Here is a 13,018-nt window from a genome sequence, read left to right as displayed (position 1 = left end):
TCCCAGAATGGAGTTTGCTCTTTGAAGGGACTTGAAATTAACCAAAGAGTGTGGAATAAGTGCATTAATTTCCCTGTGTGGCATTTTCCTGCTGCATTGTCATTGAGAATCTGAGAGAAGTTTGAGTGTTGAGCGTACCATCCTCAGATGATGCAAAATCAACTGTTAAGCATTAAAGCTGAGAATCAAGCCATATAAGGCATTAGGAAGGAGGCTTTATTTGCTGTATTGTCAAATAAAAGGCAGTTTTATTTTTATGTTTATATGAATATACGAAGTCGTTTAAGTCCCTGGATCCCTCCTGAGTAGCTTCCAAGCACTTGTATCCTGGTGCACATCCACAAGTAGGGTAGTGGGTTTTGCAGCACTTCGCAGCTGTGCTGCTTAGTCTTGCAAGCAAATACTTTATATTTCTGAGTGACCATTTTTTAAAGTATAGCTTTGAATCTGCTATGAAATTAATATATTGCTGAGTTAGCAGAGTGGAAGGGATAGAAGAGGACAGAATGTGTTCATGTTGATCAGAGTTTAAAAATGCAGAGTTCTGCCAGCAGTCATACACGCCCTTTTTAAATTTTGAACTGTTTTCTTCTCTAAATCATCTACGCATTGGGCATGTCAAAACCTGTGCTGCTTCACTTCTTTTGAAATAAACTACCAGGATGGGTGCTTGATACTAAGCAATTACTTTGATATTCTGACTTCCTTTTTCATATTCCCCTGTGCTGTCATAATCCCTTCTCTGTGGCAAACTCAATTTCACTGAAGAAGTTGTGTATTGTCACAAGCCCGTGTTCTCCTGCTACTCAATAATGGACTTGTTGTCCTTCAAACTCAGCCCTTGCTTTTGCATTTACACTGCTAGCTTCTGGGTCGCCTAGAGCCTGGTCACTTGAGCAGGTGTTAGGATCTAGATGTTGAATTAGAATGGACCAGAATATGGCTGGAAATGTGTTTTGCAGATGGCCACTCTTTAACAGAGGGATGTGATATGTCAAAGATAGGAAATTTTGTGGGGATTGGAAATCTTACAGCTGCCTAAAGCAGGTGGCCTTAAGCCTTAGCTTAGTTGTGTTGTGGAAAATTGAGCTCCAGCTTGATGTTTCTCATCTGCCTGTGCGCACTCCTTGGAGTTGCTCCATTTCCTATAGATGCTCCCCCAAAGGCAGTTAATTTGTAAAAGCATTCCATTTCTGTGTTGTCCAAGCCCATGTTTTGCCAGTTGTGTCAGCCATGCTAGATTAGTCATTATTTTGAGTTTCTGAAATATGCCATTCTAAATAATACTTAAAAACCCTTTTTTGTCTTTAGCAAAAACAACCACTGGACAGCAGTTAAACCAGAATGAAGTGGCAATCCTGCTAAACCTGCTACAGTCTAAGACGAGTGTTAGTTTGGCACAGTTTGCCCAAGTGTTGAATATTAAGGTAAACCCAGAGACTCAGCAGCAACTAAATAAAATAAATCTTCCTGCTGGAATTTTGTCAGCAGGTGAAAAACAGTCAGAACAACAGCAGCAGCAGCAGCCGCCACCACCTCCACCACCACCACCAGAACAGGAGCCTCTCAAACAGCCGTCAGTCACGCAGCCTCCTGTGCCACCTGCTCAGCTGAGTCAGCCTAAAGTTGAGACTGATGCTGCCCAGGCAGCTGTGCAGAGTGCATTTGCTGTTTTGTTGTCTCAGTTAATAAAGGCTCAGCAAACAAAACAGAAAGATTTTACGTTGGAGGAGAAGGAAAACGGATCAGGAAATGAAATGTCATTGCAACTCAGGCAGCCTCCAGAGCCCACCACTCCTGCGTCTGTCAGCCGGGACGAGGTGGAATCTCCAGCACCCAGCTACCCACACCTGATCAAGTCATTGTATACACCTGCAGGTACTGAAGGGCTTTATTGCCTCCAGCAGTGGAGACCTCATAGTGTGGGGATACAGAGTTAATGTATTAACCATATGAGTCTGTATGAGTGCGGGAGAGATGAGTAAATTGTCGCCTTTTACATCTGGATCACAGAATTTGTGTCTCACTGTAACAGATGCTATGCAGGCAGAACAAAAGATGATTCCCCACTCTGAGGTATGACAAAACAGTTACACCAGTTATTCTGGGGGTTTGGGGGTTTCTCAGTGATGTTTGTGGTGGAGAAGACAGTCTTCTGTACAAATTCATAAATGGAATTTGCCAGACTCTGTGTTTTAGGTAAAACCTGTTTTGGGGAGAAGGTGTTTATTTTTGTTTTAAATGCTGACTGGAGTAATTTCTTAGTGTCAGATTCTTTGTGTAGTTACTCATAACAATTGCTAACACACAGGGTTGAAGGTTGCCATTGGGGTACAGCAGCAGCTTCCGTAGTCTTCTCAAAGTTTACAGCTCTGTTGCTGATCATTTTAGGGTGCTATTTCAGTTTGCTTATACACTGGGGTTTGTATTGTTCTGTGACGTTTGCAGGCGCTGAAAGAAATACTCCAAAGTGGATTTGGGGGTGGTTTTAGAGTTCTAATGGGTGGTGATGTTTTGTGTTCATGAGGATTTTTTTAAGCTTAAGTTTTGCTGCTTCTTGATAGAGTGGCATTTGTCCCTCAAGACTTTTATGCCAATTTGCAAGTCTCTGCTGATTCCTCTTTGAATATCCTAGAGGTGTTCCTTGAGGTTTGCTTTGGGTTTTTTGTTTGTTTGTTTTTCCTTAAGGAACTGATAATCTTACTTGGAAGAGAAACCGGCATCATCACTCTCTTGAGGCAGATGAGCTCTTGCTTTCCCCAAAATAATCTGTCCAACTATCGATAAATGCAACTAATAAGTTAGTGAGAATTGAAGTAATTTCATTGTTCTAGGAAAGAGTCCTTTCCTATCTGTTGTTACTGTATTTGCTTTATTCCAAAGCTCTTCTTTTTTGTTTGCTTAGGTCAAGAGGAATTGGTTAGGCAGTCTGAGATGAGGCTTCTAAACCGAACACCTGAACAAGAACGCCCTCGAATCTTGCCTCCAGACCAGCGTCCCCCAGAGCCACCAGAGCCTCCACCTCTCACTGATGAAGACCTTGATTATCGGACAGAGAACCAGCATTTGCCTATAACTAACTCTTCAGGAGCAGATCCTCACGCGGGAGTGAAAGCAGCTCTTCTGCAGCTGCTTGCTCAGCACCAAGCTCAGGCAACAGCAGAGGAGCCAGTACAAACAAGCGTGGATTATCAGGCTAGAGACTCCTATGTAACAGGCCCAGACTACAAGGATAACTTTGGATCATCCTCCTTCTCATCTGCGCATTATGGCAGTAGTGATGGAATAGGAAGTGGATCGTCGGGAGCATTAGAAAGGAGGAGCTTCCTTGGAAACTCAGATATTCAATCTTTGGATAACTACAGTACTGCTTCATCTCACTCTGGTGCTCCCCCTCCTCCGTCGGCCTTTTCGGAATCCTTTCCCAGCTCAGTAACTGGTTATGGAGACATTTACCTCAACACTGGCCCCATGCTCTTTAGTGGAGATAAAGACCATAGGTTTGAGTACAGCCACTGCCCGATCCCAGTTCTGGGGAGCGGTGGTGACGCTTCTGCAGGGCCAGAGAGTACGCACTCTTTGCCCACAAAGATGCACAACTACAGCTACGGAAGTAACTTACAGGAGAATCCCAGTGGCATCAGCCACATGCATGGACAGACTTGGACTTCTCCTGCCCAAGGACCTGGCTATTCCCAAGGATACAGGGGACACATTAGCACATCGGCAGTGAGAGGGCGAGGCAGAGGATTACCATATTGATTATCTGTTTTTCCTCAGGCACATCATTTTTATCTGGAAAAACTGTTTTGTTTGGGATTTTGTTTTGTTTTGTTTTGTTTTGTTTCCTAGCTGCAGTTTAAAGCAGCAGTTCAACAGACTTGAATAATGTTAATTCAACAGCTTTATTTTTATGTGGAAAAGGGTCTTGCGTACAGTAGGAAAAAATGCAAACTGCTTAAAACTCATGCTGTCTGAAAACTAGGTGAATTGATTGTACATGTTCACAAACTCTAGTTCTCAATTTTATTTTGTATTTTGGCAGTTTTAAGTGGATGCTAAATTTAGGGACATCAGCTTTTTATGGCACTCTTTCAGATCTTCTGAACTATGCACATTTGTGCTTTTTTTGTAAGTTTGGACCAACTTTTATGTAAAAAAAAAAAGGAAAAAAAAAAAAGAATTTTACAACAATCAAAGCAGGGCACTGATTTATTTGGTATTTTTCTTTTTACAGAACTACCTTTAGTCAAAGGTCACTGTCAGTCTTTGCACTGCTTTCAGTGTTATTGTGGAAGGTGTACTTTGTGCTCATTTCAGATAATAAAACACAACCTTTCTCTTGATGCAAAATTTTATAAATATTTGGTCAATGTTATTTTTGTTTTCTTTCAAGAAAAAAAAACAAACAGGAAAAAGGATGTTCTGATAAAATGTTCTCTCCATCTCCCAGGCTTGTTTATATAAAAACTGTTGTACTTGAATGGTAAGTGCCTTAACACGTAAGCTTAAGGTCTGCAAAAAATTGGAAGTACTTCATAGATCGATGTGAAAATAATACCTAAACCTAGGTAGTGAAAATTCAGCTAATAATAGGCAACTCAAATAGGTCATAACCTTGTGCTCTTTACTTCGGGGGGGCCAGTTACTTAGAGACCTAATCCTATCTCAGTGAAATCAGAATTTCCAAATTGAACTTCATGAGAAACATTGAAAGTGAGGAGAAGAATGAAGAGTGTAGTTTTTCCTCAGCTCCCTCTTGGAGGTTGTAGTAAGTGTTTTAGTTCCTCTGCCAAATAAACTGTACTTTATATGTCCTTACCAAGTGATGAAATAGTTTTTGGGTTTGTTTTTGGTTTTTTTTTTCCTCTTAAATGTCAACAGAAGTGATTACTTTGTGTGAAAAGCTGGCACTGTTGTCTTTTTACCACAAATCCTGCATTACAAGAAGTAACCAAAGGAAAACCAAGCAGTATTTAAAGCAACAGCAAAATGTTTGCCGCTAGTTCTAATTCTCTGTAAATTTGTGATTGTGCCAATTAATTGATTTTATATCTGCAATTCAACAGAACATTTTAATAGTGGAATTGAGTCTCTCTGAACAACTGAGTTAAAACTCTTGCCAAGAGTCACTCCTTGTTTTAAGTACAACTTCCAGCATGTCTTTTTTTTTTTTGCCCCTTCGACAACAAGTGGTCTCTCTCCTGCAGAGAGGAGGTATGGTTATATTTTTGCATGTACGTAAAAGAATGTTTTAAAGCCCATATTGGAAACAATTTTCCAACTGATTATCCAGTTGACAGATCGGTACCTTATGTAACTGAGTGTTTAATTATTACTTTCTAAAAAGTAAAATTTCTACTTACACTATTACAAACGTAGTCTTGTCAGTGACTTTTTGGATTTTTCAGAATAACTTGGTGGTGTTTTGTTTTGTTTTAGTTGAAAATCCTGGTTCATACGTGGCTAACTACCACCGTGTAGAGCATGGAGAAACTCACTTGGCTAACTGCGTAGCATTTGAGGATCTGGCAGATAAGAAATGGAGAGAGAGAGTGAGTCATGCTGCTTACGATGTCCCTGTAAGTCTGGCAGTTGCCTTCCCTAGATACAGCAGCATATGCTGCAGTCTGGAAATATAAGTGGCCTGGTCAGAAGGAGTTAGAACCTGAATTAGCCTGGAAAACAAAAGCTTCATGTGTGATTGACAGTGCATCAGGCACTTCCCCTTGAGTAAGGACACATTCCCCCTAGCATTTTTCTGCTAGTAAAATCTTAAAGGCAGAATTAATTAGTGTCATTTAGGTATGGACAGTGTCAGCTAAGGATTTTTGTTTGCTGATCTTAAAAGAACAACCCCACAGTGATACACAGAGATTGCTGCTTTTTAGAATCAATCTAAAGACTTAAAGCTTTGAGGCAGTTGTTCTCAGTAAAAATCACTCCCCTGCACTTGAAAGTCTATCTGCAGGTGATAGTTGTCTTGGGAAACAAAAAAAAAGGCAGGCAGGCAAGTAAGTTCAAATGGAAGGTAGATCAGAGGACTAAAGGATTTGACTTCCAACACAAAAATGCAGGGATGATGATGTGTCTCCTGCTTCTTCTCTTTTTGGAGGTATATTTTCAAGTCATTTAGTTCATCTCATTTAATGCAGAGAAGTCAGTCCCCTCAGCAGGTGCAAATGGCAGTGCAGCTTCATTGTGGACTGACAGTACCCTCATGTTGTATCATTTCACCAAAATGAATTTCAATCTTCAGCCATGGAAAAAAAAAGCCACACAAAACTAACAAAACAGCACAAGTAATCCTGACTGAGGAGAGAGGAGGAGATGCAATAGACAGTGACTTCCAGGTGAATCAGAAACAAAGCTCTAGCACACTGTGGCAGATGCAAACTGCACGATGAGTTTTCCCCAAATTCAGTTTAAGGATTACTGTGACTTTGAACACTATTATTTGCCTGGGACAACAGTGCTGGGGTAATTTGGAGGGAAAAGAGAATGCACTCTCTTTCCAACCCAGGCATCTTGGCTCTTTTGTTGATAGCCTTTCCTCCTGGGCAGGTAGAGGCTGTGCATGGGCCATGAGGATACAAAGCTTCCCCCTCTGCAAGGCAGCCTTTGGGATGTGTTTGAGGAAGATTTCTCTCCATGGCCATGCTTCCCGGGCCCTAGAGTTGTGTCTGGGCAGGATCTAAGGACTGTAGGTCTATATTAATTTGTACTGGACCTGTGTGTTATCTGTCAAAATTTCTTGAGAATTAAATCCCATGCTGAGGTGCTTATGTCAGGTCAGAACATTACCCTTTTGAACAAATTACACTGGGCAGAGTGAGTCTGTACTAGTTTGGCATTTTGTATCACGTGGCTCTTGCATTTTTGATGCAGTAGATGTTCTGAAAACCATGTGATTTCTTTTTTCCTGTGGAGCAGTGGCTTTTGTTACTTCTCCCCCTCATTCCTTTGGGTTTACATTTTCTGTGCTGCAATTCCAAAGTGTGCTACAGAGACCTGGACACTACATCAAAAAGTAAGTGTTGTGTGTTTGTATTTCTAAATATAGCAAAATACTGTAATCATGGACTGTCAAGTAGCAAGTACTTCATTATTTATATTCAGTGGTCTTTAGCCATACCCAGAGGAGGAAATCGAGCACGAGCGGACTGCTATTGGCCATGGCTCAAAATGCTTAGTCTATTATAATACTTAGAATCAGCCAAAGGAAAAGGAAACAGCTTTTCTTGCGGATCCCTAGGTGTTACCTCGAACAGAAGGAGCAGTGTTAGGGAAGAAGGTGTAAAAAAATACATGTTTCCTTAAATGTTAATTTAAGGACTTGGAAAAGTAATTTTTAAATGCCAAACTTCTCTATTTTCTTATGTCTCCATAAAACATGGTCTATGTTAGATTTTTCTCCATACCACAGTAGTGTGAAGCGCGTTCTGGGAGCAGAGGCGCCAGGTGTTGTACTGTAAGTTCTGCAGTTTTGAGTGCTCTTCTCCTTTTGTTGGTGCAGGAGGCGGTTTCAGTTTTGGTGAAGTTTACAGTTGGGTGAGTTTAATAGATTATTGTGCAGTAAAAACTGAAGTACTGAAGTAACATAGGATACCTCTTGTCTGCGGGCAAACTAGATCTCAGACCATCAATTCTGTTTCCAAGAGAAAAAAAAAATCTCATATGTCTTTCTTGCATTCTTCTTTTTGTTAATAAAACACACGAGTGTTTGACATACAATATTTCTCCAGTCTGTTCTGTTACGCTGTTTTCAACATGGGGAAATTTTGGCTATTTCCCTTCCTGATAGTTTTGGGATGCTCTGTACATGAGGAAGTGTGTCCTGAAATCAAGAAATCGCCAGAAAAACAAAAGGTTTGAATTCTGTATTTAAAACGACCTTGGGTTGACTTTAAAAATCAAACTAACTTTTGCTTATCAGGGTGAAGAATACTTTATTGCAGGAGTTATTTCAAGACAACCTAATTTAAAATAATCAAACTGTTATGCTTCAGCTTGCTTACTCTTTGTTGTTTTAAGCCATTTGTAAATAAAATGTATTGTGCGGCCTGTAAATAAAATACATGAAAACTTGAAGTCTTCCCTTGTTTTTTGCTCTCTGGTTGTCAAACAGCATTTCAAAAGAGTTCTGAGTTAAACTGAGGTTTGGTTGTTTTGGGGTTTTTTTTAGTATCCAAATTAATATAATATTTACTGTGTTTAAATTCTGCAAGTTATTTAAAAATATTTACTGCTGTGCTGCTTTCTGAAAGGAAAACTGCAGCGACTGGCAGTCTGAGTGCTTGTTGCTGGAGCAGGGCTCCTGGTTAAGGCGGGAGCCCAGATGCAGTGCAGTGTACTGTTGAGCACTGATGGGGCAGCAGAAGCAGATTAGGGGATACAGGCCTCCAGTGGAGAGAAGCTGTTGGCTCCAGCACCCGTTGCAAGAGTTTCTTAGCACAGCATGTGATGTTTCTCTTCACTCTGTCAATGCAGAAGTGCAGTTGGCCCACCACTGGCTCTTTCAAAGAGCATGATGTGTGTGTTATAAGAGGAAGCCACACCCAAAGGACCAGGAACTCTCTATTTCTGTGTGCACACTGCTTCTGAAACATTGCCAATCAAGTGTGGCTTTAGCAATTGCCCTTTGAATGCCTGAGGCTTTTCTGCTTGTGTTCTGCTGTATCAGCTGATCTAATGGGAATGTTTGTATTTTTCAATAAATGCTATACTTCCATCCAAAAATCAGGCACTTTGGTACTCTTAAACATCAGGTCAGACAGACTGCTGCTGTCACCACTTCAATTATTTGTCATTGATAAAGTCAGAAGATGGGCAGTGAAGGTGCAATAGGAAGTTAGGGGGGGCCAGCAGTGCTTACGTAGCTGTCATTTGACATAAGGCTGGCAAAAAGCACAAGTATAGCCCAAAGCATCTCATTTTTGACAATGCTGTGGCAGCAGCTACAATTAGAGCTGGATTTTACTTCTGATGACCAGGCTGTAGTGCATAGAATCATAGAAGAATTTTGGTTGAAAAAGACCTTTAAGATTATTGAGTCCAACCATTCTCTAACTCTGCCAAGTCTGATGCTAAACAGTGTCCCTCAGCAACACTTCTGTGCGTCTTTAAACACCTCCAGGGATGTGGATTCAAACACCTCCCTGGGGAGCCTGTTCCAGTCTTTGAGAACCCTTCCAGTGAAGAAGTTTCTTTTAATACAGAGTGTCAGCTTAAACATAGCAGGAAGTTGCTTGAAACAGTTTCTAGTCATGGGCTCTGGTTTTCTCATGAAAGTTACTGCTGCAGCTAGTAAACAAGACAAAGTTGGTTCTGGTTTATGTGGGACTATGAACCTGTAATGGTTTGAGAAAGGTGCTGTGTCCCATTTGTTCAGCTGGTAGTGCTGTAGGGCCACCAAGCTGTGCAGAAAGGTACCAGCAATAATTCTAGTGGGTGCTGTATGTAAATCACTATCCTCAGCCGCAGATAAAATAGCATCAAGTGAAAGAGGAGAGCTGCAAATAACTGCAGGACAATAGCCTGTACCAACACAGGGCAATGAATATGTCCATAAAATTGGTGGCAAGAGAGGAAACAAAGCATCTCATGTCACAGCCATGAATTATTGCCTGTTAGCTTTGAGGGAGCCATGCAGTTTTGCAGGAAGTTCTGTTAAATTGGCTGAACTGGGATTAGCTCACTTCTATTTTTAAGGAATGCCTGTTAGCCCGAGAGGCCATCTGGATGAAGGGGATTACAGCTACCAAACTCCCCCATCACGTGGCAGAAAACGCAACTCAGAGCTCTTGGCAGCGACAACAAACAAGGGGAAAGAGCTTCGTTTGACAAATGAGTGGACCTGTTTCTTTTCCCAGTCAACTGCGTCCGCTTCTGTGGAGCTTGAGGGGTTTGCATTTAAAGCTGGTTGCTTATTATGTCTGCTTATTTTGGGTGGTTTTTATTGCCTGTGGAGAAAACTCAGTGTGATTGAACTCAGGAGGAACAATGGGCCTGAGCCTATGCTAATGATTTCTTTTTCCTCAGGTGTGCGAGCCCCTGCTAATAGGCACCACTTGGGTTCCTTTTCACGGCATGGCTCTGATTCCACTGCAGCTGTTCCTCTGTGGCTACTTTAGATGTACTATTGACACAGAAAAGTCTCATAGCTTGGTGAATGTCTTTAATAGGACTCCTTGCAAAGAGGCTTTGTGAAGAGGATTTTTCAGTGTTAGAAAATACAGTGCAGAGAAGTAAGTGGTTAGCAAAAGGAATACTTGTGTGTAAGCTTTACAGAAACCAGCCTGGCAGTCTGTGGCATTCGCAGGCAGATCTGACAGCTGTGTGCTGCACGTAAGGTTAAGTCAGGGAGATCACTGGTTAGTATCTGACTTGTGCAGATGTGCATCTCTGCTCTACTCCCTGCTACATGCTAGGGTATGCTAATAGTTGCTAGAAAATGTAGTTGGAAACAGGTGTTGAATGTGCAGGTTTAGCACAGGTAAGAGCCTTTATTCTTTCCTCCTCCTAGGTCTTTTCAGGCCCATTTCACAAACGTATAAAACAGGTTAACAGGTTCTGATGTGGGAGAAAGACTTTTTCTCCTGCCATTCAGATGTCTTCTGAGAAAATCAGTAGAAAAGAATTAGAAACAAAGTGGGGTTTTCTGGAGCTACAAAGCAGTATCTTCACATTTCCATTAGCATTGCTGCTTTTGCTTCAAGTTATAGAAGCCCCCCTGTGCTCCCTGCCATCCCTGGTGACTTGCTCTCTCCAGGTGGCATCTGCTGCAGACTGTGACCTTGCAGCTCACATGGCGGAGCCCATAAATGCCTTTAAGTGTCTTTAGTGGGTGTTTGGAGGGACAGACACCTGGAAGTAAATGACAAAACCCAACCAGAGCATAGCTGCTTTGTTCATCTCCCATCTTTGACCCTGTGGCTGTGTGGAGCCCTGCTCTTGACAGGACAATACTGTGGTTGGTGCCTTCCTTGTCTCCTTCCGGCAGGTGGTCCATGCGGGGCTGGTGTTTTGCAATCCTCTGATGAGACCAGAGAGGCAGGAAACAACAAGGAGGTGATGCTCTACCATGGCAGCAGTCTGGAAGTGTTCAGAGATGTGGAGACATTGCAATGTTGGTTGGTTTAGATCTGAACTTCCTGCATGGAGCATCTGGAATGTTGGGATCCAAGCCTCTGGTGTGTGTGTGTGTTTGTTTCCAGTTGGAATCATTGCTTGTCTCCTGGAATAGTTGTACTAAGTGTCACTGGTTCAACAATGACATAATTTTCAGGTCATCTGGGAGGCTAAACCACACAGCATCCACCAGTGTGTCACTCTTCACCCCCTCCACAAGGAAGGAATACTTGTCTCACATCAGCACAGTTGGTAAACACACCATGACCCTTTCCACATTACCTTGGAGGGGATTTAGAAAAGTGCTGTTATGTTTCACTTGGGAATTTTGGAGAAAGGGGCTTACCTGAGCTCACACAGCACATTTACAATGACATAAGGAACCAAGTATGTGTCTCTTATCTGTTTTGCAGCAAGTACAGAGATGACTGTGCAAATGGCCCAGTATTTGTAATGCCCACACCAATATTTGTCTCTAAATTGTAAGCTCCAAGAAAAGATAAACTGAAGGTCCCCTGCTCTGAAAAACCGTCAGAAGCTCCAAACTGCTTTTCCAATGGTATTGCTATTCCAATGGAAGGATGTTTAGGTAATAGTATAAAAAAAAAACCCAAATATTGCTTTGCAGTATTTTTAAACCCAGCATTACCAGCACTACCTTTTGTGTGTTGCTTTGATTATTCCTTCTGGAAAAATGGGTTCTGGACACTGCAGCATTTGTTGTTTCCCAGTTTCCCTCCAACAGGCCAATGGATGTTGATTGTTTCCAGAGTACAAGATAGAGCACCAAGACTTATTTTAGACAAGGTTGTTGCTTCTATCCTGGACAAGCTGCTTTGCCTCTTTTTGCCTTGTTGCTTGTCTGTAAAATATGAATAAATAGTTGTACCTCATCTCTCAAGACCAACATAAGAATAAAAGCACTGCCTGAGTTTCTCAAAAATGCTGGTAAGCGTGCTAAAGGTCATTACAAAATTGGTAAACTTCTTCCTTCACTTCTTCATCCATGCCTCTGCAAAGCAATGCATGATTGAGAGATCAGGACATTTGCAGCTGAAACAATAGCCAAAACAAAGGTGTGACAGGAGAGGAGCAGGCCATCCTCTGCCTTCCTGCACTAGGCTTTAAAGTGAAAACCTCTGCACTGGGAAACAATGGGCACTGTGTGCAGTGTCCAAAACCAGCAGCAAAGTGATTCCTGTGCAACCCTGTAACCTTCTGCACTACACAAGGACTCTTGAAAAGCTCTGTATCATCTCTGGACTGGAGTCCTTGCCCTTAAGACAAGGAAGGCAGTGGCTATCTGGCTGCTCAGGCATCTTCCTGTTTTTTACCCTGCTACTGCAGAGCAAAGTTTAATTGTGACCATTCATTTTAAAAGCTTTTTTGTGAAAGTCATTCATTGTGGAGTGAAAAAGTAGACTGAGAACTACAGAAGGCATGAGAAATGAAGAGTAATCTATTAATGATGTATATGAGAAGGCAGGTAGTAAATAATAGTTTAAAACTTCTCTGCAGATGGTCTGGTGAGTCCACATCAGGAAAGTATTACTTTAAACCTGGCAGACTTTATTAGAATCTATGTATGCTTTTCTCCCCAGATTGCTTCTCCTTACAGATTGCAGATCCTGCTCTGAGCCTTCCAAGCAAGCAGATACAATTATGCAAGATAGTAAAAGGAGACATGCAGGTAGGAGTAATATTTTTTTATTTGAAAAGTGTACTTGAAATTACAATGTTGCCTTTTGGGAACAATGACCAAAAAATAACCACCCCAAATTCCACAAACTTTGCAGACCTGTTCTATCAGAAATTCAACCTTATTTCAGCTTCTCACATCAGAGAAACCAGAGATGGCCTTCTCTTTTAACTGACTTCCTGGAAGGCT

General features: G+C 41.7%; 1 protein-coding gene across 6 annotated transcripts in view; it reads left to right on the top strand.

Annotated features, from left to right (window-relative positions):
• CDK13 (cyclin dependent kinase 13) overlaps positions 1-8,091 on the top strand; it is a 49,351-nt gene extending 41,260 nt beyond the window's left edge. For 2 of the 6 annotated variants that reach the window (XM_068156849.1, XM_068156847.1), the window contains exons 13-14: positions 1,492-1,878; positions 2,906-8,091. In XM_068156849.1, the coding sequence (XP_068012950.1) occupies positions 1,492-1,878; positions 2,906-3,762 (1,244 nt within the window). In that variant the 3' untranslated portion in view covers positions 3,763-8,091. Of the gene's footprint in view, positions 1-1,311; positions 1,879-2,905 lie in introns of all 6 variants that reach the window. The other 4 variants (XM_068156848.1, XM_068156846.1, XM_068156845.1 and 1 more) reach the window with 2 other exon arrangements.
• The last annotated feature ends 4,927 nt before the right edge of the window (positions 8,092-13,018 follow it).

The sequence above is a fragment of the Melanerpes formicivorus genome, unplaced genomic scaffold, assembly GCF_026170545.1.
Source record: "Melanerpes formicivorus ecotype bairdi unplaced genomic scaffold, bMelFor1.0.p_v2 SCAF_35, whole genome shotgun sequence".
Classification (NCBI taxonomy): Eukaryota; Metazoa; Chordata; class Aves; order Piciformes; family Picidae; genus Melanerpes; species Melanerpes formicivorus.
This window is presented reverse-complemented; position numbering and strand designations above follow the sequence as displayed.